The sequence below is a fragment of the Sporothrix schenckii genome, assembly GCF_000961545.1.
Source record: "Sporothrix schenckii 1099-18 chromosome Unknown Cont43, whole genome shotgun sequence".
NCBI classification, from domain to species: domain Eukaryota; kingdom Fungi; phylum Ascomycota; class Sordariomycetes; order Ophiostomatales; family Ophiostomataceae; genus Sporothrix; species Sporothrix schenckii.
In genome coordinates, this window is record NW_015971144.1 from 1,676,615 (window position 1) to 1,697,538 (window position 20,924).

The window sequence follows — 20,924 nt, forward strand, 5'->3', positions numbered from 1 at the left end:
TTGATGCAAGACAAACAGAGAACCAGAAAAGAAAGGAGAAAAAAGAAACAGAAAAGAAAAATACAGTCGAAACAAGTACCTAACGCCTACCCAGCAACAGCAGACACAGACTTCACTAGATGCTCTGCACCTTGCGGTACGACGGCGGCTTCATCGTGCGCCGGATCAGCTTGCCGGCGTACGGCGGGACCAGCGAGATGGCGCAGATGGCCACGACGCGCCACAGGAAGCCGACGCTCAGGACAAACTGCAGGTCAAAGTAGCCGCCCAAGAACGGCAGGGACCCGACGTACAGCAGAAACGTGCCCACGATGCACGCAATCATGACGGGGTGCCACGTGGTAATCTCAATGGCGACCATCAGCAGCTCGTTGAGCACCAGCGCCGTGTAGCTGACGGCGACCATCTGCGGGCCGTCGACCTCGGTCAGCAGCTGCGCCAGGCCCTGGATCATGGCGCCCTGGTAGACGGAGACAAAGACCCAGACGAAAAAGGTGCGGTACGACAGCGAGCGGCCCTCGGTCAGCTCCTTGTAGAGCTCCGGGTACAGGTTGGCGAGGTCCTCGTCGACGTCCTTGTCCAGCACCAGCGACAGCACGGGCAGCGCCGTGTACACCGTGGCGTAGCCGACCATCAGCCAGTCGATGTAGAGGCCCTCGGGCTCGAAGCGGATGGCGATGCTGAACATGGTCTGGCACACGGCCACAATGAGCCCGCGGTGGATCACAAACTGCGCCAGCTTGGCGCTGCGCTTGTAGCTGTTGCGCCCGTGCCACACGAGCAGCTTCGTGAGGTGGCAGAACTGCGTGATGGAAAAGTCGGCCGCCAGCGACGCCTGCCGGCCCTCCTTGCCCACGATGCCCACGCCCACGTCCGCCGCCTGGATCATCGACACGTCGTTGCCGCCGTCGCCGATGCAGCACACGCGCTTGCGCGTGTGCGCCTTGATGAGCTGCGCCACGTCGGCCTTTTGCGTCGGCGAGCAGCGGCACGCCACCACCGTCGGCAGCTGCACGGCCGCGGCGATGAAGGCCGTGCGCAGCGGGCCCGCCAGAAACAGCGCCAGGCTCTCGCCGTCAATCAGCAGGCACGCGTCCGTCTTGGCCCGCAAGAAGTCGAGGTGGTCCTGCTGCGCCGCGGGGCCGTCGCGCTTCGTCATCTTGGCCACCGTGTACACGTACTGCCCGCGCGCGACCAGCTTGGCGCTGATGGCCACGCAGCGCGCCGTCTCGACCTTGTCGCCCGTCAGCATCCAGATCTTGATGCCCGCGTTGCGCAGCAGCTCCAGCGACGGCTTGACGTCGCGCTGCAGCTTGTCCTCGACGCCCGTGACGCCGAGCAGCTCTAGGTCCGCCTCCAGCAGCGACCCCACCACCCGCTGCAGGCCCGCGTCGCGCCCGCCCGTCATCGCCAGCGACGCCTCCTGGTACCGCGCCGCAAACGCCCGGTACTGCGCCGCCGACAGCCGCTTGCGGCCCACCACCAGCGTCCGCAGGCCCTCGCGCGCCATGTTGGCCGTCTCCTCGTCGAGCCAGTCGTTGGCCGCCACAATCGCGCCCATCACCGTGTCCGCGCCCTTTTCGTAGAACCAGATCTCGCCGTCGTCAAGGGATGGCGCTGCTTTCGCTGCTGCCGGCGTCGTGAGGAACTGCACCACAATGCCCATGCGCTTGCCCTCGGACGTGAACGGGAAAATATCCAGGATGCGCACCTGCACCACGGTGCGCCCTGTCGCCGTCGACACCAGCGTCATGCCCTGCCGGTCGCGCGCCGCCAGCCGCAGCCCCACCGCCTCCGTCCACCGCACAATCGCAATCTCGTCGGGCGACGACGCCTGGTACGACGTCTCCGTCGCGCCGCCCGCGCCGTCGTCGTCCGTCGTCGGCGTCACGTTGTGGCAGAGCGCCAGCGCGAGCACAATGTCGCGCACGCGCGTGCCGATCTCGCGCCGCGTGCGCGTCGCGCCGCCCGCCGCCGCCGACGCGCTGCCACCCGGGCCCAGGGCCACCGTCGACGAGGGCGTGACCAGCGTGTCCGCGTCGGGCGCGCCAAACCCCTGCCGCACGTACGCGGCGACCTCGTCCATGGCCTCGTTGGCGTACGACACCGTGCCCACGTGGATCTTCTTCATCTCCATGTCGTTTTGCGTCAGCGTGCCCGTCTTGTCGCTCAGCAGGTACTCGATGCGCCCCAGGTCCTCGGGGATCGTGCTCGTCCGCACCACCGCGCCCGGCATCCCCGGGTCGCGCTGGATAAAGTACGAGTACACGCTCTTGCCCAGGTCCAGGTTGACGCGCAGGCTAATGGGCACAATCGTCGAGAACAGCACCAGGAACCGCATGATCTGCACATACCAGACCAAGTTGCCGGGCGCCGTGCTGTCGCCGTTTTTCTTGCCGCCGCCGCTGCCCACAATGCCCTCTTCAATGGCCACCAGGATGATGGACAGGGCCAGCGTCAGCGCGCACAGGATCTTGGTGAGCGAGTTGATCTCGTACTCGAGCAGGCCCGTCTTGGACCGCGACGGTGCCGTCGACAGCGCGGACCGCGTCTGCGGGCCCGTGTACACAATGACCGCCAGCGTCGTCGCGTGCGACGCAATCACCGTGTTGGCCCAGGCCGTATTGTCGATGGAGAGTGCGGCCGATGGTTTTGTCGGCTGTCTGTCGTGACCCCCATCCCCCTCGCCGTCGTCGTCGTTGTTGTTGTCACCACGCTCTGCCTCGTCGTACGCGCCGTCGCCCTCCTCCGGCAGCAGCTCGATCGTGCCCAGAAACTCATTGACCTTCTTATCCGGCTTGCCGCCCGTCACCCGCAGCCGCACAAACTCCTCCGTTGCCAGGCTCTGCGACAGCGGCGACGCCAGCCGCAGCTTCCAGTCTGTCTCGCCGTCGAGCTGGTCGGTCCGAATAAACGTCTCACCGCCCGCGTTGTTGCCGCTGTCCGTTTTCGCGTCCTGGACAGCGTCGGCCGTGGCCGCCGCTGCCAGGGCTGTGTCCTCGTCGTCGATAAGCAAGTTGGCCTCGGCCGGTGGACGCGCTTCGTCTTCGTGGCCCGTCGCCGGGTCGTCCTGCGCGTGTGCGTCCTGGGACAGGCACTTGAGAATCACCACGTCGGCCGGCACGCGCTGGCCTTTGCTGAGCTTCAGCACGTCGCCCACCTTCAGGTCGCGTGACTTTTTGGGAATCTCGACAACGCGCGACGTGGGGACGGCGCTGTTCCGCCGCCCACCGCGGCCGGCGCTCTCCAGCTGCTCCTCCTCCTCTTGAATGTCCGACAGCCGCGCGCGGTCCTCTTGTGCCACCGCCAGCAGCCTGCGCCGCTGCGCCTTGGTGGACGCGTCGGACCGCAGCCGCTTGCGCTGGCCGCGCAGCGCGCCTGCGGCGCCGCCCCCCGTGCGTCCGAATCCGCTGCTGTCCAGCCCGCCGTGCACGGGGTCCACAAACTGCAGCGTTGTGTACGGCTCCGCGTTGGCCTCGTTGTCTCGCCGCCGCCGCTCCACGTCGTCGTACGCCTCCTTGCCGAGCGTAATGACCAGCACAAACGCCAGCGGCGCCACGTACGTGCTCAGATAGCCGATGCGCAGCGCCGGGATCGCCTGGGACAGCGCCACCAGCAGAAAGTACATGTTGAAGAAGAAGGAGAACTCGTTGTATAGTGTGACCGGCAAGAACGACCACGCCGTGTATTTGGCGTTTGAGATGAGGTTCGGCGGGAAGCGCGTCGCCTGCGCGGCGCCAACCGCCACGACGCGCGACGCGGACGGGTCGTCGTCTTCTTGTTCGTGGCTGTGGCCCGGGTCGTCGTCGTCGCCGAGGGCCATGTTGTTGACGCTGCTCGAGCTCGACATGAAGCTGGGCAGCCGCAGCCGGCCCGTCAGATTCTGCAGCGTGTCCTGGGCAAAGGACCGTCGCCGCCGGCGGCCACTACCACCGCCACTGCCATTTAGTAGCCCGTCGTCCTCGGCGTTGGCGTACGAATCCCGCCGCGCCGGCGACCCCTCGTCGTCGTCCGCCAGCAGGCCGCGTGCATCGTCGTCATTGTCGTCGTGGGACCGCCGGCCATCCCGGCCCAGCTCGCCGTAGCCCCGGCCGCGCTTGCCGGACCGTCGTAGTCCGCTCATGCGGAGTGTTCGCAGCGCGATGTTGGCTGGCCGTCCGCTTTGGCTCTGGTGGCTTGGATGGGCGTGGCTCGAGCTGCCCCCGCCAGATGTGTCCCCCGCCAACGGGGTCGTCTTGGGGTCGAGCTCGTCGAGGTCGAGGTCGAGGTCGAGATCCGAGTCGGAATGGTCGGACGGGGAATCGGGCGGCTCGGTCGGGTGGTAGGCGGGTGGGGGAGGCATCCCGCCGGTGCTGAGGTGGAGGGAGAAGGAAAGGAGTCGAACGAGCGGCTGTGGCCTGCCGCTATAGATCGACGCTCGTTGGTGTCGTGGTTGTTGCGGTTGTCAAAGAAATCAAAAGAAGCAAAAATAAAAAAAGGGAGGATCGCGAGATCGAGACACTCAAAGCATCGACCGCCCGGCCATGGGTCGACGGCTGTGCTGTCCCGATGCTACAGTCAGTGGAAACCAAAGAGTCGACGCTTGTTTCTGCCCGACGCCGGTCCCGTGGTGCAGACTTGTGTTGAGGTGGCCTGTCGCCGTCGTGGATGCACATGTGATAGAAAAGGAGGAATAGTCGTGATTTAGTTGGAGGTTTGCTGGGTCTGTTATTCGGCCGCCTAGCAGGCGAACGCACCTGCCCCAGCCTGGGCTAGTGGACAATATGGCGGCCTGCGTCATCAGCCAACGGCCGCCACACAGCGCTGGAAGAGCGCTAGAAAGGGCCCCACAAGAGCTGCATGATAGGGGATGGTCGGCCTTATCAGACACTGGAATTTGCTGGAGAGACGCGGACGAAGCATTATGTAGCTTCCTGCGTAAAATATAAGGCTAGGTACTCCGGACTTGCCTCCCGTTAGGTGCATCCGCCACAGCATTGCTCTAAGCGATCCTTCCTCGATGAGGACAACTGGCGATTGGGAAGGGGACACCCAGAGCTCCTGCCTTGCAGCGCGCGGACGGCCTGTTGTTTCCACCTTCCCTGCTTTCCGGACGCCCCAAACAACGCCCAAACGTCCCGAAAGAGGACACAGCGACCCAGGTGTGCCTGCCTCCGCATCCATTCCATCATCGTGGCTTGTTTCCCTGTTCCCTCGGCACAATCGGGGGCCGCGAACTACTTTCCTGCTTTGCGTACATCTCCTTTTGCCTCACTTTTGTTCTCCTCCTTTTCCATTCCCTAATTCAACCTCCCCATCCCCTCGACCCTATCAGCACGCCAGCGTCCTAATACAAGCCCGGCCCCTTCCCATACCAAGATGACGTGCGCTGTCTGGCTCTAATCTCACCCTGTCGTGCTCGCCCCTATTAAATACAGCACAGTAGCTCAGTAAATAGGTCAGTTCCAACAGGCTGCTTTTTCTCTACGCTTTCCCTTGGGCCCATGTCGCCTCTTCTCATTTAACTTGCTGTCCACTTTTATCCTGCGCGTCCCTTTCCTAGCTCCACCCCTGTCAAGTCGTCGCAAAACCTCCTTTTCGAATTTCTCCTACCGTTTTTTCTCGAGTTTTCTCGAATTTTTGTTCATTTTTCATTTTCGGTGTCTTTGGCCGTGCCGTTTTCCGTGTTCGATTTCTGACTGTGTTTTCTCCTCTCGGCGATGGCGCGTTACTGACGACGGCACAGTCCTTTTTGTTTTCCGTTTGCATTCCGTCCCGTCTGCGACACTACACGAACATCCGACGCACGCCATCTAAAGCGCGTCCAGTGAAATCCGCCGCACGCCATGTCGTCCGGCGAGCCGAACGCGGCATGGCACCCGGCCTTTATGCCACACGCTGTCAGCACACCGACGCCGCCGACATCCGCTCCAAGTAAACCTGCGGAACTTACAAAAGCAACAAAGCCCCTGGCCCTGTCCCTCGACCGGGAAGCTACGCCCAACGGCCACGATGACTCGGGCGTCGACGCATGGTTCCCGGAATACGATGCCGGCAGTCCGTGGACCGAGCAGGCACCACCAAACTCGTTGGGTGAAACGTTGGGTGCTGCTCCCGAAGGGGCTCCGGAAGTATCATCAGAGCCGTCTGTCGAGGCAGCTCCAGAGACGGCGCCCAAGCCCCGGGAATCAACACCTGAACCCACATCCACAGCCACCACATCTGCTCCGGCCACCGAGTCCATACCCGAGCCCGCCGCACATGCAGAACCCGCCGAGACCACGCCCGCTGCGTCGTCCGTCGCATCGCCCGTCGGCGAGGTCGCCTCCAAACACTTTAGCACGATATCCTTCACGCGCACCGTCGCCAACGACGTGAACTGGGATGCCGAGGAGGACGAGCCGGAGTGGAACCTCTCGCGCACCGATACAGACCCCTTCCAGCAGTTTATGCCGCCGTCTACGGAGCGCTCCAACTCCTTCCCAGCTGTGCCTCCCCGGGCCGACGCCGAGCAACCTGCGAATGGCCAAGACGAGCAGCCGCCGCTGGCCACGACGCAGGCTACGACGCCGGCCATGGACATCATCGAAGAGGTGGACAGCGACGTCAGGACTGGCGAGCAGAAGGGCGAGGAGGCTGCAGCCGATGCTTTCCCAACTACTGAGGTGGGCGAGGAGCACGTTGAACAGGGCATTGACGCATGGGGCTTGGGTTCTGATGCTGGTGGCGACGCCGAGGACTCGTTCTTTGCTGGGGCCACCGCAGCCGACGACGAGGCGGCAGACGTTGAGACGCCAGCGGGGGAGGTGCCCGATGCGCGATTCGAAGAGGGCGTGCCCCTGATTCCTCACGAGGCGGCGCCCCCAGGAGGTGTCGAACCGGTTGCGGAGCGTGCTGCAGAGCCTAAGCCGCAGACACAATCACAAGCGCCAGAGGCTGCACCCGAAGCGAAAGATCTATTTGGCGAGACCAACGGCGAGGACGAGGAAGACGACTTCTTCAACAACGCCGGTGCCTCGGCTGAGCCCGAGGCCGCGTCCACGACGGCAGCACCACCGCCGGCGCCGCCTGCCGTTGAGCGGAAATCTACGTTCCAGGTGATTCAGTCCTTGAATGTGGGTGCCGGCGAGGAGGAGGAGGACTCCTTCTTTGCGTCTAGGGCCGAAGATGGCACCATCCACGAGGAGCCCGAGCCGATCGAGGACGCGGCCGTGGACAAGACCAACAGTAGTGCGCCCGATCTGGCCGATCAGTGGGCGGCCTTGCTCGACGACGAAGACGAGTTGCTGCTCGAAGACTCGGATCCACCAGAGACGCAAGCGGAGGCGGAGGCGGAGGCGGACGCGCAGCCCAAGGCCCTTGACCCGGCTGCCTTCTTTGGCGACGACGACGAGGGCTTCCTCGAAGACGATGTGGACGGGCCCGCCAGCGACCCTGCCGTACCACCACAGCAACAGACACAGCAGCAGCCACAGCCGGCCGCTCCAAGCAACCGCTACCTGCCCCAGGCGTCGCCAGCCCAGCCACAGCAGACCCAGCAGGCAGCAAACCCCTATCTGCCGACGGCCCCATTCACAGCCGCACAGCCCGTGGTCCCGTCTCCGTACGGCTCCACTGGTGCAGCACCCAGCCAATTTCCCAGCTACGGCTACGGTGCCTCGCCGCAGCAGGCGTCTCCTGCGCAGGACGCACCCCGACCGACCCTCCACAAGGCACAGAGCTTTGCCGACAAGTCCAAGGGCGGCTACAGCTCGCCATATGATCTGCCCATGGACATTGTGAAGCAGCCCAGGAAGCGCCAGAGCATGCAGCAGCTGCAGCAGCAGGCCCCGGCCGCGACGTCCGCACCGCCGCAGGGTCCGCCGCAGGGTCCGCCGCCGAGAAGCTCGAGCATGCAGGTCTACTCGCCCAACAAGGACTCGTTTTCTGCCGTGCCGCCGCCGCCGCCTGCTGTCAGCAACCGTTCCATGGCTCCGCCTGCGGTCCCCGCCGCTGCTGCCTCTGCGGCCGCGTCTGCAGCCAACCCAGCGGCGCTGAAAACACCACCCGTGCGCAGCGACAGCTTCTTCGAAGACCTGCCCATGCTGCCCAAAGTGCGCCCGGCGTCTCGCCACAGCCAGCATTCTCCTACACAGTCCACTCCCTACGGCGTCCCGCCACAGACTCCCCTCACGCCCTCTTATCCACCGCAGGGCCAGAGCCAAGCACCTCCGCCTCCACCGCCTCCTCCACCTTCTCAGGCCACCCCCTACACTCCGGCACCCCAACAGCCGCAGACGCCGTCTGTCCCGCCGCCGAGTGCACATTATGCGCCGCCTGCTGGTACCTCAACGCCTGCTGCGGCTCCTCCTCCGCCACAGCAGCCGGCACAGACCCCCAGCACAGCCATGGGCGGCCTCGTGGCCCCTCCTCGCTCCAACCCCTACGCCACCTTGCAAAACGGCCCACCAGCCGCCACTCCTCCGGCTGCTGGCTCGTCGCGCTACTCACCCTCCCCGAACCAGCTCACCACGCCCGGCACCACCGGTGTTCCCAGCCGCTACTCGCCCGCACCGCCTGCTCGTGTACCGTCGGCGGGCTATGCGCCTGCGCCGACACCGCCCATTCTGGCCCACCAGCCGCGCACATCGAGTCCCCTGGCCCACTTTGAAATGTCCTACGAGAAGCCACGAGCATCGTCCATTGGTAACCAAGTAACGCATGCCGAGGGACAGCAGCAGCTGCTGCATGCTGAGCGCCGCAGCAGCTCCTCTGTGTTTGAATCGCGCCTGAACCGCGTGCCGTCGCTCCCACCCACCCGCGAGGAAGACGAGGAGCCGTCGGCGTCGGCGTCTGCACCCGCACCGCCGCCCCAACAGCGTCCCACGTCGTCGGGCAACGGCGGCGCACATGCCTACCCCTCGGCACCGGGGTCGCAGTCCAGCCAGACAAACCAGTACTCGCCCTTGAAGCCGCGCCAGACACCGCCTCCGCAGCAGCTGCAGTCGCAGTCGCAGTCGCAGTCGCAGACCAACGTCTCCTACAGCCAGGCCACGCTGTCCCCGCCCAAGCGGATTCTCAACTACGCGCCGCAGACCGATGGCCAGCACTCGCCTCCGCGTCGCTCACAGACCCAGTCGCCCGGGGCCCTGTACGGTGGCAGCCGCCCTGCCACGCGAACCGTCGATCCCATCCCGCGCCCCTCGTCTGTTCATGAAGCGATCCCCGCGCCCGCGCGTCCACGGGCCGCGTCGCAGAACCTCAACCTTGTCCCCCCCACCGACGGATCCGAGACCGACCCGCTCCAGCGCTGGAAGGGGGTGCCCGTCTTTGCGTGGGGCGTCGGCGGCACTTTTGTCTCCTCCTTCCCGCAGGACGTGCCGCGCTACGGCATGAACCAGGCCCTGCCCATGATCCACCGCGCGCCCGGCGAGGTCATTGTCAAGAACATCAAGGAGATCCTACCCCTCGACGAGCGCCTGGCCAAGTTCCCCGGCCCTCTCAAGGGCAAGGCCAAGAAGAAGGAGGTGCTCGCCTGGTTGACCGCCGGCATCGAGGCCCTCGAGCGGTCGCTGTCCGCCCACAACAACGCCTTCTCCCTCCACGTGTCGCATGACGACAAGCGCCTGGACGAGCGTGTTCTGCTCTGGAAGATGCTGCACCTCTTCATTGAGCACGACGGCGTGCTAGAGGGCAACCCGGCCGTCGAGAAGGCGGTGCGTGATGTCCTGTCGCCACATGCAGCGGACGCGGCCGCCAATCCGTCTACCTCTGCATCCCTGGCCAGTCCCGGCGTCGGCTACTCCGGCTACCAGGGCACCGCCGGCGCTCAACAAGCACAGGCCGATGCCGTCGACTCGGCCGTGGTTGAGCAGATCCGCAAGAACCTGCTTTTGGGCGAGAAGGAAAAGGCCGTCTGGGACGCTGTGGACAAGCGACTCTGGGGCCACGCGTTCCTCATCGCCGGTGCGGCGTCGCGCGAGCTGTTCAAGAAGGTGGCCCAGGAGTTTGTGCGCAAGGAGGTCAACACCCCGGGCCTCCACAACGAGTCCCTGGCGGCGCTCTACGAGGTCCTGTCGGGCAACCACGAGGAGTGCGTCGACGAGCTGGTGCCCGTCCACGCACGCGCCGGCCTGCACCTCATGGCGACGACGGCGCAAGTGGCCGCGTCGCCGTCCAAGGACGACGAGCTGGCCGGCCTCGACAAGTGGCGCGAGACGCTGGGCCTGGTGCTCAGCAACCGCAGCGTCGACGACGTCCAGGCCATCAACGCCCTGGGGAACCTCCTGTCTGGGTATGGCCGGGCCGAGGCGGCGCATGTCTGCTACCTGTTCTCGCGCAACGCCACCGTCTTTGGCGGCCTCGACGACCCGGCTGCCAACGTCGTGCTCTTCGGCGCCGACCACAAGCGCCAGGCTGACGCCTTTGCCAAGGAGACCGACGCCGTGCTCCTCAGCGAAGTGTACGAGTACGGCCTGTCGCTGACGGGCGCCTCCAGCCTCGGCGCGTCGAGCAGCCCCCACCTGGCCGCGTACAAGCTGCAGCACGCCATGGTCCTGGCCGAGTACGGCCTGCGCGACAACGCCCTGCAGTACTGCGAGTCCATTGCCGGCGCCATGGGCGCCCAGACGCGCCGCTCGCCCTACTACCACCCGCTGCTCGAGACCGCCGTCGAGGACCTCACGAAGCGCCTGAAGCAGGCGCCCAAGGAGGAGTCCAACTCGTGGATTCCCAAGCCCAGCATGAACAAGGTCTCCGACAGCGTCTGGAACCGCTTCAACAAGTTTGTCGCGGGCGACGACAACGAAGGCGCGGGCGCCGGTCCCGACGGCGAGGCTGGCGCGGAGAGCGGGCCCTTTTCACGCATTGCCGGCGGCACGCCCACCATCAGCCGTCCTCCCTCGGCCGGCGGCGGCATGGGTGGTGCTACGGGGATGGAGATGTTTGGCGGCCAGAACAACAGCAGCCTGCAGGGCCCCAGCTATGGTGTCCTCAATGGCGCCGCCAACGGCATGCCTACAGCAGCGCCGCCCCCCTCGACCTTGCCGCCGACACGCGCTGCGTCTCGCTATGCACCAGGCGGTGCTTCTGCTACTGCCGCTGCCAGCCAGCAGCAGCAGCAGCAGCAGCCCGCCCAGACAGTCCCCATCGCGGCTCTCGCCTCGCCGCCCGCCATTCACAGCCCCTACGAGCCACAGGGCGGCTACACGCCACTGGGTGTGTCGCCTAGTGCTGTGATTGCGCCTGCTTCGGCTGCGCCGTCTCTCAACCCCTACGAGCCGGCCACGACGTCGTCGTCTGTCTACGCGGCCCCGTCGTCTCGTCGCGTGTCGTCTGAGCAGTCTGTGTCGGGCGACGCTCCGTCCGCTGCGCCACTGGCACCACCACAAATGCCGACCCTGGCGCGAAAGGCCTCGGAGATGTCGCTGGGCAGCTACAGCCGCCCTGGCCTCTCGCGGAAGTCGTCGTACGCTCCTCTGACCAATGCCGAGCCCACACCGCCGACATTGCCGACCGAATCCTCGTCGTACAGCGCGTATGCGCCTCCGAGTGAACCGGCCGCCAATGGCTCTGCCTCTGCGTCACCGTATGCCCCGGCAGCGTCGCCGTACACGCCTGCGGCCGCCACCGAGCCGGCGACGGCTGACGAGACGACGGCGCCCAAGGAGGAAGAGCCGGCCGCCGACGAGGCTGTTCCCTCCTATGGCTACCAGGCGCCGTCGTACGGCTACGAGCCTCCGTCGATGTCGTCGTTTGAGCCCGTCTCCGACGAGCCTGCTGCCGCCACGACCGGCGCGTCGGCCGAGGATGGCGCGAGCGAGCACCTCAATGGGAGCACCAACGGCTACGAGCCCCCGTCGTTCCAGGCCTACGGCTACGAGCCACCATCGTACGAACCTGTCGATGCGGAGGGCGGCGCTGAAGGTGGAGACGACGAGGCGTCTGCGCCGAAGCCAAAGCCCAAGAGCTTCATGGACGACGAGTTCGGCGACGACATCTCCGCTGCCCCGGCGCCCAAGCCGACGGCGGCGGGGAAATCGCGTGAGGAGAAGGACCGGGAGAATGCCGAGATGTTCCGCAAGATTGCGGAAGAGGAGGGTAAGTCATGCACGCACGCACGCACGCAAGCAAGCAAGCAAGCAGAATGTCAGCATCACTAACATATGTGCAGCCAAACGTGCGGCGGCTGAAAAGGAGGCCAAGGCCAAGAAGGGCTGGGGCCTGACGTCGTGGTGGGGCAAGAAGGACGCCGGCGGTCCTGCGGGCGATTCTGGCAGCGGCGGCAGCAGTGGTGGCAGCGGCGAGCCCCCCAAAGCCGTGCGCGCCAACCTGGGCGAGAAGAGCTCGTTCTATTTTGATCCGGAGCTGAAGCGCTGGGTCAACAAGAACGCCAGCCCCGAAGACCAGGCGGCCAAGGCGACGCCGCCGCCGCCGCCGCCGCGGTCCAACCCGCACTCGGCGGCGTCGACCCCGGCGCCGCCGTCGTCCGGTATCGGCTTGGCGCCACCGCCGCCGCTGCCGACGTCGGTGCCGCCCCCATCGGGCAGCGCACCCCCCGTGATGCCCCCCGCCATGGCGCGCACGTCGTCGACCGCCAGCGCGGCCAGCGGCCCGCCCAGCCGCCCGGCCACGAGCATGAGCGACGCCAATAGCATTGACGACCTGCTGGGGGCGGCGCCGGGTCCGCGCAAGGCGGGCGCCAAGAAGGGCCGCAAGAGTGGGCGGTACGTGGATGTGATGGCCAAGTAGGGGCGGGCGTGCTTGTTGCTTTTGTTCATTTTGCTTCTTGTCTTTTTTCCCTGTTTATATCTCGTTTAATTTTTGTGTTGTTGTCGTCTGTGATGGAGCGGCGTTTCTTGTTCGACCTTTATATTTTCTGCCTTCTTCGTCTCTCTTCATTTTGTACAAAATGGGCGTTTATACTTGTAGACGAGGGAAGCATACATTATCCTGTTGTACTATCATATATTCCATATTCTGCACACTCCAAAGTACATTTACCTGAGCATCACGATTCGACAAGTACGACATACACCATGACCTTCACAAGTCACCTGATGGAGTTTGCGTTATAATTTTGTACATTGTATTTGATACCAAAATGGAAACAGTTTGCATTTCATTCATGACGTTTTCATTCCCAACTTTTCTTGTATTGGGAGAGTCCTTTCGCCTTGTTTGGCTTCCTCGCCACCACACACACCACACGCTTATTTCTTCTCGCGCTGGCCGTAGGCCTTGGTGGCGTAGTCGCCGCCGTGGACAATCAGGTCCTGGGGGCGGTAGTCGAAGCGGCCGCTCAGGTAGCTGTCGAGGATGGCCTTGGTGCCGTCGGCGTAGCGCTTTTGGGCGTCGAGGGAGGTGCCGGACACGTGGGGGACCATGGCGTTGCCGCCGCCAAAGGGGTTCGTGGCGTAGCGCAGGGGGTGGTCCTTGGGGGCGGGCTGGGGGAACCAGACGTCGCCGCCGTAGCCGCGCAGGTGGCCGCTCTTGAGAGCCTCGGCGACGTCCTCCTTGACGACAATGGCGCCGCGGGCCGTGTTGACGAGCCACGAGCCGGGCTTCATCTTGGCAATGAGCTCCTTGTTGAAGAGGCCGCGGGTCTTCTCGTGCAGGGGGCAGTTGATGGTGACGACGTCGCACTGGGCGACGAGCTCCTCGAGGGTGTCGACGCGGCGGCAGCCAATCTCCTTCTCGACCTCGGGGCGCAGGGGCTGGTAGTCGTAGTAGAGCAGCTCCTTGCAGTCAAAGGGCTTGAGGCGGCGCAGGACGCGCTCGCCGATGCGGCCGACGGCGACGGTGCCGACGACCTTGCCCTCGAGGTCGAACTCGTTCTTGGCGGCCTCGGCGACGTCCCAGTCGCCGCGCACAATCTGCTCGTGGGCGGGGACAAAGTTGCGGACGAGCAGCAGGATGGTCATGACGACGTGCTCGGCGACGGAGACGACGTTGGAGCCGGTGACCTCGGCGACGGTGATGCCGCCGTTGGTCTTGTTGGCGGCATTGAGGTCGACGTGGTCGGAGCCAATGCCGGCGGTGATGGCGAGCTTGAGCTTCTTGGCCTTGGCGAGGCGCTCGGCGGTCAGGTAGCCAGGATGGAAGCTAACCGGTTAGTGGACTTGAGTGTATACTACATCTACATAAGCAAGTCACTCGGTAGACTCACGGCGTTGTGATGATGACCTCGGCGTCCACCAGCTCCTTGTCGAACGTGGAGCCCTCACCCTCCTTGTCGGAGGTGGTGACCAGAGTGTGGCCCTGGTCCTCGAGCCACTTGCGGATGCCGAGCTCGTTCTCGGTCGTACCGAGAAGCTCAGGGACCTATTGGGAGGGGGGAAAGAAACAGTTAGCTGCTGTTGCATGCTTCAATATACGCAAAGTGTACAGGGCAGGTCGTGCTTGTGAAGGATTGGCTGTTGTCGGGTTGTTTTATCCGCGGGCGGCAGGGAGAAATGTTTAAGTGGACCACTTTGGGGGTAGCTTGGAGGAGCTATGGCGGCTTGGGGATGGTTTGGAGACCAGTAGCTCAGAACTGCCGTTGGGACTGCTCGTTGTACTTTGGTCGCCTCGCATCCCGACAGCGCATTGCATCTGACACGAAGCTGCCGCCAAGACGGCAGGCAGTGTACCCCGCTGGCGAATGGGACGAGAGAATAGACAGTGACAACAGGAACAGAAGGGAGAGCTTACCTCCTCAGCGTGCTTGCCGCCGTCGTAGAGAACGAGGAGAACCTTGACCTATTCAAGCTGTTAGTTGCTGGCCAGCGCAGTACAATAGGGAGAGGAGCTTTACCATTTTGAACGTGTGAGGGGGATGGTTGTGATGTCCGGGAGGGTATTTGGTATGAGGCCGAAGAGGTGGTGGTGTAGAGTGAAGCTGAGAGTTGGAGACGCGATGTAAAGTGAACAGTAAGGAACAGGAACAGAACAGGAGCACAAAGCAATGGGAAAGAACTGGGGGAATGAGTTGCTTTATACCAGAGAAGGAGCTCTTTGGGGCTTTGGGGGGGAAGGAATACTTCGGCGATCGTCACCAACAGGGCAAGAGCGAAGCAAGTGAGGAAGAGGGGGCAGGAGACAATGAAACGGTACTGCAAAAGACGGGCCTACGGGTCGATCATGGCAGGAGCCACCGTGTGCATGTTACTCCTACGGAAAGTGCTTCTGAAGAAGGCAGGATGGATGGTCATTGATCTAGTACTTTCGTGCCCGGGAAGGGGGTTTGTCGGAGAAGTGGACCTTCCCCCCGAGAGGTGCACAAGAGAAAGAGGCAAGAGCGCGCGAGGGAGACACCGGACGCAGCGGGTACAAAGGGCACAGAGCGCACAGAAGGCACTTAAAGGGGCGAACAAAACGGGCAATGACGCAGCGTCAGAGCTACGACAACTCAACAAGAAGGAGCGATCACTGCATGGCCTTGCACTACGCCATACAAGGAAGTTACGATCTGTCAGAGTAAAGCGAAGCACGATTGTCCGCTGAAGAGAGTACTGTTGAATATCAATGCATCATTGGTGTTTTGAAGCCCATAATGCGGCAGAGGTCTAGAACGAACTGTGCCGGAGGGGTTTGCTTGTTCGGTAGTGTCAAGGCGATTTGGCTGGGCCCGTTTTCTGGCGGACGCAATCATAAAGCCGAGAAGGAAGCACGGAAAGAAGGCATTAGGTTGGTAGCGAAACGGAGGCCGGTTTGGTCCTATTTCAGTAGCTACGACAGACGACAGACATGGGATCAAAAGGGTAGTCGCCGTACGTAGCAAGAACGATCCGAAACGGGCATTTCGTACGAGGAAAGAACTAGAAACGGTCACGGATAGCGTTTACAAACGATTCGGCTGTCCGCTCGGCAAGGGACCTGGGGACCTTTGGGGAAGCTAGCTAGTATGGAGCCTGATGAGACATTCTTTGGACAGAGAGCGACAGTCGAACAAGACCATGAACGGCCAGTTTGTGGTCGTGTCCCGCTGACATGATGGTCGTGTGGTCGTCGTGCGTTAGGTGGTGCCTTCTCGTTTCCTCAGTCTCCCCTGCGCTCCTTCCCCATAATACATGCATGTGTACGAAATAGGAGCCCCGCTTATGATGTAAAACGGAGATGCGTCGGCGGAGGCTCGGGATCGAAGGCCACGCTTGTACCAGAGCGATGTGGGGTAGCATAAGCGCATGGCAGCTGCGAGTAGTCCATGGAAATGTGGGGCATTTGGGGCGGACGAGAGGGAGCTACACGTCCAGTCGCCAACAACCGTCCAGTGCTTCTCCTCTTTTGGTCATCATCTAATAAAAGCAACGGCCACGCATTTGGGTGTACAGTATGTGTCGTTGACGTGGTGTGTATACAGAAACCAGTTGTGGATGTACATCATGCACAGCACACGGCAGCCAATAACCCAAAAGAGGGGAAGTTGAGCCGTGTCGACAAAGACAATGCAGGAGGGAGGGGAAACAGCATGTACAGTCAGATAAGTACATTGTGTGAACGGACTCGAGATGGTGTGAAGCGGGCAGTGAGGGGAATAGCATAAAGTGAGCTAAGACCGTGTGATTACGTCGATGAACAATACGAGGACGGTGGCAGCTGGGCAGCTGGGAAGGACGTGAAGGGCCATGGATCGTTCCTGATTCGGCTTTTGCATCAGCCAGTGATGGTAAGGCATTTCCCGGTGATTGAGTACTGATGGACATGAAAACATCATACATCGAGAGCATCATTGGTGACAGTTGGTAGGAACGGATGAACGGATCAGATGGGATGTCTCTTAAAACAATGGTCTCCAAGGACGCATGCGCGGCGGTTCGTCTCGTAATTCATGTTGGATATCGGTCCTGGACCTGTTTTGGCCCTGTTTATCCCCGTGTAGCGCACGCTCGGATCTGTATCGTTCGTCGTGAAGCAATAAACGGACGGACTTGGCTCGGCGAGATGGCAAGACCGGAATGCACGCGAGCCTTTCTGTAACGCACGCCTGGTCTTGCAGAGGCCTTCTCTATGCCGCGGCAACAAAAATCGAAAATCCTCCGACAGCCTCGTGTCTGCTGGGACTGTTTTCGTCGTGTCCAAGCAAGATCGCCCTAGTCTCGGAGAGATGCTATTGACGAGTAGAGGTCAACGTCCTCGACGCAATGTCCCGTCGTTGACATCCGCGAGGCAGGCATCTTTTGCGCTGCTCGCTGGCCCTTCGTCCCGGGGTCGATCCGTCCGATCCCAAATCCGGCTGTGTACCTGCAGCCAGGATGCATCTAGCGGACTATTCTCGCAGGGCGGGCAACTTCGGTGGCACGTCGTACAGGTACTGTTCGAGATGCGGTGTCCACAACAAAACGAACGAACGACATTGGTCGGTCGCTCGGGTTGTTCTCGCAGAGTGGGGTGTCGCGCGGGCCTCTTTACAACGCCTTCTGCACCAAATCGACCACGTCAAAGTAGACGGCCTGTGCCTGGGCATCGTTTGTGGCGCTTCCCCTGCTCCCACTGGGCCCGGCCAAGCCCAACCCCACCACCAGCGTCCGCGTCTCGCTCGGGTCCCGCAGCGCCACCAGACTGCCAATCTGCGCGGCCACCAGCTGGCCAAACGTCTCGCGGGCCTCGCCACCGGCCCCAAAGAGCGTGCGCGGTGTCAGGTGGGTGGAGGGGAGCAGGCCTGTCGCGGGATTACTGCCACTGCGGACGCCGAGCGAGAGGGCGGCGTCAACAGAGGCGGCAGACGGGGCGGACAGTGGTACTTGGATCTAGGCGGTTCCGTTAGCGAAATCATACGGGTAGAAGCGAGAGGCCACAAACAGCGTGAGATTAGAGATATAAATGTACCCATTGGGCAAGACGTCCCGACTGGGAGACGAGGACAAGAATCTTGTCGCGAAAGTAGGAGACCTCCGCCTCCGTAGGCACGCCGTTGACTGTGCCGGTGGCAGTCTTTGTCTTGGCCGGGTAGGGTGCCCCGTGGACAGGCTTGGAATCAGGTGTAGCAACGTCAGCCATGGCGTGTATATGTGTGTGGTTGCTCCGGTGGTGCTGGGGTTGATGTTGTGTCTATGTTGTGTGAAGGCAAACGTGGTGAACCCCACTAGAGCGATGTTTGGCGGCATCCGAGTATGCACCTATGGGGGCGGATGCTGGACCCACTTCAGCGTCGCACCTTCCTGTCAACAACTCACGAGTATGGCAGGAACTTGCAAGACGAATAAGGCAGGATGCCAGTTTCTTTACTAGAGATGACAATTAATGGAGATATTCTCGTCGTTATATAAAGCGGCTCAGAACGGCCACAATGTTCCCCAGCATTGCGAGGAAGACTGCATTTATGAGATTGCAAACGACTGGAAAGCGTCAGCCGTGACTTTAAAACGAATTTTAAGCGCTCTCAACAGAATAGTCAACACATCTCTGATGTGACGAGTACATCACAAAATAAAAGAAAGTCACAATTCTCCTTCATTTTAGGACCCAGGGGTATTCGAAACCCCGACTTTGGAATCTGCAATCCCTCGCTATATTAGTGAGCTACACGTCCAGAAGGGAAAACGAGCTTCATTCGCGGCACCGAGCTTCCTCAGGCCGCTTTAGTACATAAAAGGAGAGCATGCGAATCGGTTTGGTCTCTACGGTCCTGGATCGGAAACGCAGCCCTCACAGGTAGACAATGGCAATGGCGCTGTCGGGAATCGTCACCGTCGCTTGGCCGTTGGACACGCTCACAGTCACCGTCGTGGACTGCACGCCCGTCACCTCCTTGCCCAGGCTGGCAAAGGTCCACTGGCTGCCACCAAACGTCGTGTGGTCGGCGTTCTGCACGGCCCCGCCGGGGTTGGTCAGGTACTTGACCGTGGCGGACGTGAGGGACGCCGGCAGACCGCTGACAGTCACCGTCTGGCTGGGCCGGCTGCCGCCCACAGAGAGGTCCCAGTAGTTGAGGTTGCAGAGGGCGACGCGCGCGGGCGTGTTGGAGCTGCTGCCCGCGTAGGCCACGTAGGCCGAAAAGGCGGTGCCGTCGTTGTTGCCGGGCGCAATCTCCACCACCTTGGTCGTGCCGCCGGTGCCGATGAACTCGGCCGCCGTGATGAGCGCATAGTAGATGTTCTTGGTCTGGGCGGGCACGGTGCTGCTGCTGCTGGGCTGCCACACGTTCTGGTTGGAGTTGTACACCTGCTCCCAGTTGACGGCGGCCACGCCGAGCGTCATGGCATAGAGCATAAAGTCGACGCCGTACAGCGCCGTCGAGAAGGCGTACGCCAGCGTCTGGTTGCTGGTGCCGCCCGTCTGGATGTTGATCTCGTCCAGATAGTACTTGACCTGCCCGTTCTTGTAGCTCTTGAAGAAGGCCGCATACGGCTGGATGCGCTTGTTGGCGTCGGCGACCGTGTTGGAGTGCAGGATCATGTGCGCCGGCACGCACGGGTTGCCGACGCAGCGGTACCAGTGGTCCACGGCATACTTGATGTTGCCCGTGGCGTCAAAGGTCGTGTTAGCAAACAGGTCCGGCGCCGTCCAGTCCGTCGACTGCTGGTCCTCGCCAGCAAGGCCGGGACCGGCAAAGATGGGTCCGCTGGGGATGGACGCCGCCTCGGACACATTGGTGGCAATGCTCTGGAAGCGCGTAGCGAAGCTGCGAGGTGTTGGGTGTTAGCATGCCTTTGGGAGGCGGCTTAAAAGCCTCAGAACGTGCTGGCGGTCCATGCTGTGCATACTATTGGGCGCCGGTCGCGGACGGACCCGTGTGACCGCCGTACTCGTTCGGCTCGTTGCCGATCTCGATGGCACCAATGTTGTCCAGGCCAATCGCCGATACAATGGACTGCGCGTTCGCCTCGGCGTGGGCGGGCACCGTGTCTGTATAGGAAATCTGCGGCACCCAGAGCGCGTTGATCGGCGCCAGAAGCTTGGTAAGCGGCCAGAAGTTGGGGCCGATCGTCAGCGAGCCGGTCTGCGACGTGCCCGGAGCGGGCGAGATGGGCTGGGTAAGAGCCGAGTTCCAAGTCACGGTGTCACTGAATGGGGGAGGGGGATGCATGTCAGTACGAATTCGGGAATATAATACGCTTGTCCCGTAGAAACGTACCCCGTTGTGCCGCCGACTCGCAAGAGAGGCCGTCCGCCGGTGCGCTTATAGATTTCCTCAATCAGATTGATCGAGTACTGGTTGGCCGACGAATCCGTGGGGCTTTCTTTTCAAGGGGAGTATGGTCAATGACAAGAACGCCGAAGCGAACGAGAAAGAGGGCAAGCCCAACCTACTCTGGCAGTAGAGAGAAAACGTGCTGAGCTCAAAGCTGACGCCGGGAAACGACGGGCTGATGAGAACAGCCGACGCCGGTGCTGACGCTGGAACACTGACGGTCGTTACAGCGCTGGCCCGCGCGGCAAGATGGTCGAGACGCATGGCGGCTGTGCTGGGGCCTGTCTATAGGACGGGCTAGATGGGTTACTAGGGAGGTCGTCTGTCTTGATGATCTGCGATGCTTTGAGAGCACGAGACAGGTTGAGTTCCGGAGCTCTGAAGTTCCCGAGTGAATGAGAGCGTTTATATAGACGCGCCGGCTTGAGGCATTAGCCGTGCGTGAGATTGCGGGGACGAAGCTAAGAGGGTGGAGGAGAGAGGGTCGAGCAGAGCGGAACGTCCAACGTCGTCGAATGTCCGTGGTGATCCTGCCGTACCAGAACTGGCCGTACCGCTAGACAGACGTTTGAACTCGCTTGCAATACAGCAGACGTCCCCGCAACCACAAATGCGTATGTGCTTGGCCGGATGACGTGCCTGGACAGATGATGTACCCCAACGTTTTGGAGATCAGCTTACTCTCTTTTCTATTGCCCGATTCGGATCGGGTGGGTTAGAGCGTTGAGCGGCACGGCGACAGTTAATCTTGGTCTGGTATGGTCGGTCGAGACTCCGAACTGGGATCGGGCCGCACTCGCTTGCTCCCATGTACCCCATGCACTGCTGATTTTCCCCAGACACCCCAACACCCCAG

General features: G+C 62.3%; 6 protein-coding genes across 6 annotated transcripts; 2 read left to right on the top strand and 4 right to left on the bottom strand.

Annotated features, from left to right (window-relative positions):
* Positions 1-115: 115 nt before the first annotated feature.
* On the bottom strand, positions 116-4,342 carry SPSK_02154 (phospholipid-translocating ATPase; the record flags this gene model as incomplete). The annotated part of the gene is made up of 1 exon (XM_016729031.1): positions 116-4,342. The coding sequence occupies one exon, from the start codon at positions 4,340-4,342 to the stop codon at positions 116-118; it is 4,227 nt and encodes a 1,408-aa protein (XP_016589285.1).
* Positions 4,343-5,825: 1,483 nt separating this feature from the next.
* Positions 5,826-12,708, top strand: SPSK_02129 (copii vesicle coat protein; the record flags this gene model as incomplete). The annotated part of the gene is made up of 2 exons (XM_016729006.1): positions 5,826-12,057; positions 12,131-12,708. The coding sequence occupies 2 exons, from the start codon at positions 5,826-5,828 to the stop codon at positions 12,706-12,708; spliced, it is 6,810 nt and encodes a 2,269-aa protein (XP_016589286.1).
* A 461-nt stretch (positions 12,709-13,169) lies between these two features.
* On the bottom strand, positions 13,170-14,755 carry SPSK_02444 (formate dehydrogenase; the record flags this gene model as incomplete). Its single annotated transcript, XM_016729315.1, has 4 exons — positions 13,170-14,061; positions 14,126-14,280; positions 14,650-14,697; positions 14,753-14,755. The coding sequence occupies 4 exons, from the start codon at positions 14,753-14,755 to the stop codon at positions 13,170-13,172; spliced, it is 1,098 nt and encodes a 365-aa protein (XP_016589287.1).
* Positions 14,756-14,921: 166 nt separating this feature from the next.
* Positions 14,922-15,152, top strand: SPSK_10494 (uncharacterized protein; the record flags this gene model as incomplete). Its single annotated transcript, XM_016736887.1, has 1 exon — positions 14,922-15,152. One exon carries the CDS (start codon positions 14,922-14,924, stop codon positions 15,150-15,152), a length of 231 nt encoding a protein of 76 aa, XP_016589288.1.
* A 2,190-nt stretch (positions 15,153-17,342) lies between these two features.
* On the bottom strand, positions 17,343-17,934 carry SPSK_02775 (proteasome assembly chaperone 3; the record flags this gene model as incomplete). The annotated part of the gene is made up of 2 exons (XM_016729640.1): positions 17,343-17,684; positions 17,764-17,934. 2 exons carry the CDS (start codon positions 17,932-17,934, stop codon positions 17,343-17,345), a joined length of 513 nt encoding a protein of 170 aa, XP_016589289.1.
* A 648-nt stretch (positions 17,935-18,582) lies between these two features.
* SPSK_02396 (uncharacterized protein) lies at positions 18,583-20,332 on the bottom strand (the record flags this gene model as incomplete). Its single annotated transcript, XM_016729268.1, has 4 exons — positions 18,583-19,558; positions 19,641-19,940; positions 20,012-20,117; positions 20,188-20,332. The coding sequence occupies 4 exons, from the start codon at positions 20,330-20,332 to the stop codon at positions 18,583-18,585; spliced, it is 1,527 nt and encodes a 508-aa protein (XP_016589290.1).
* Positions 20,333-20,924: the final 592 nt, after the last annotated feature.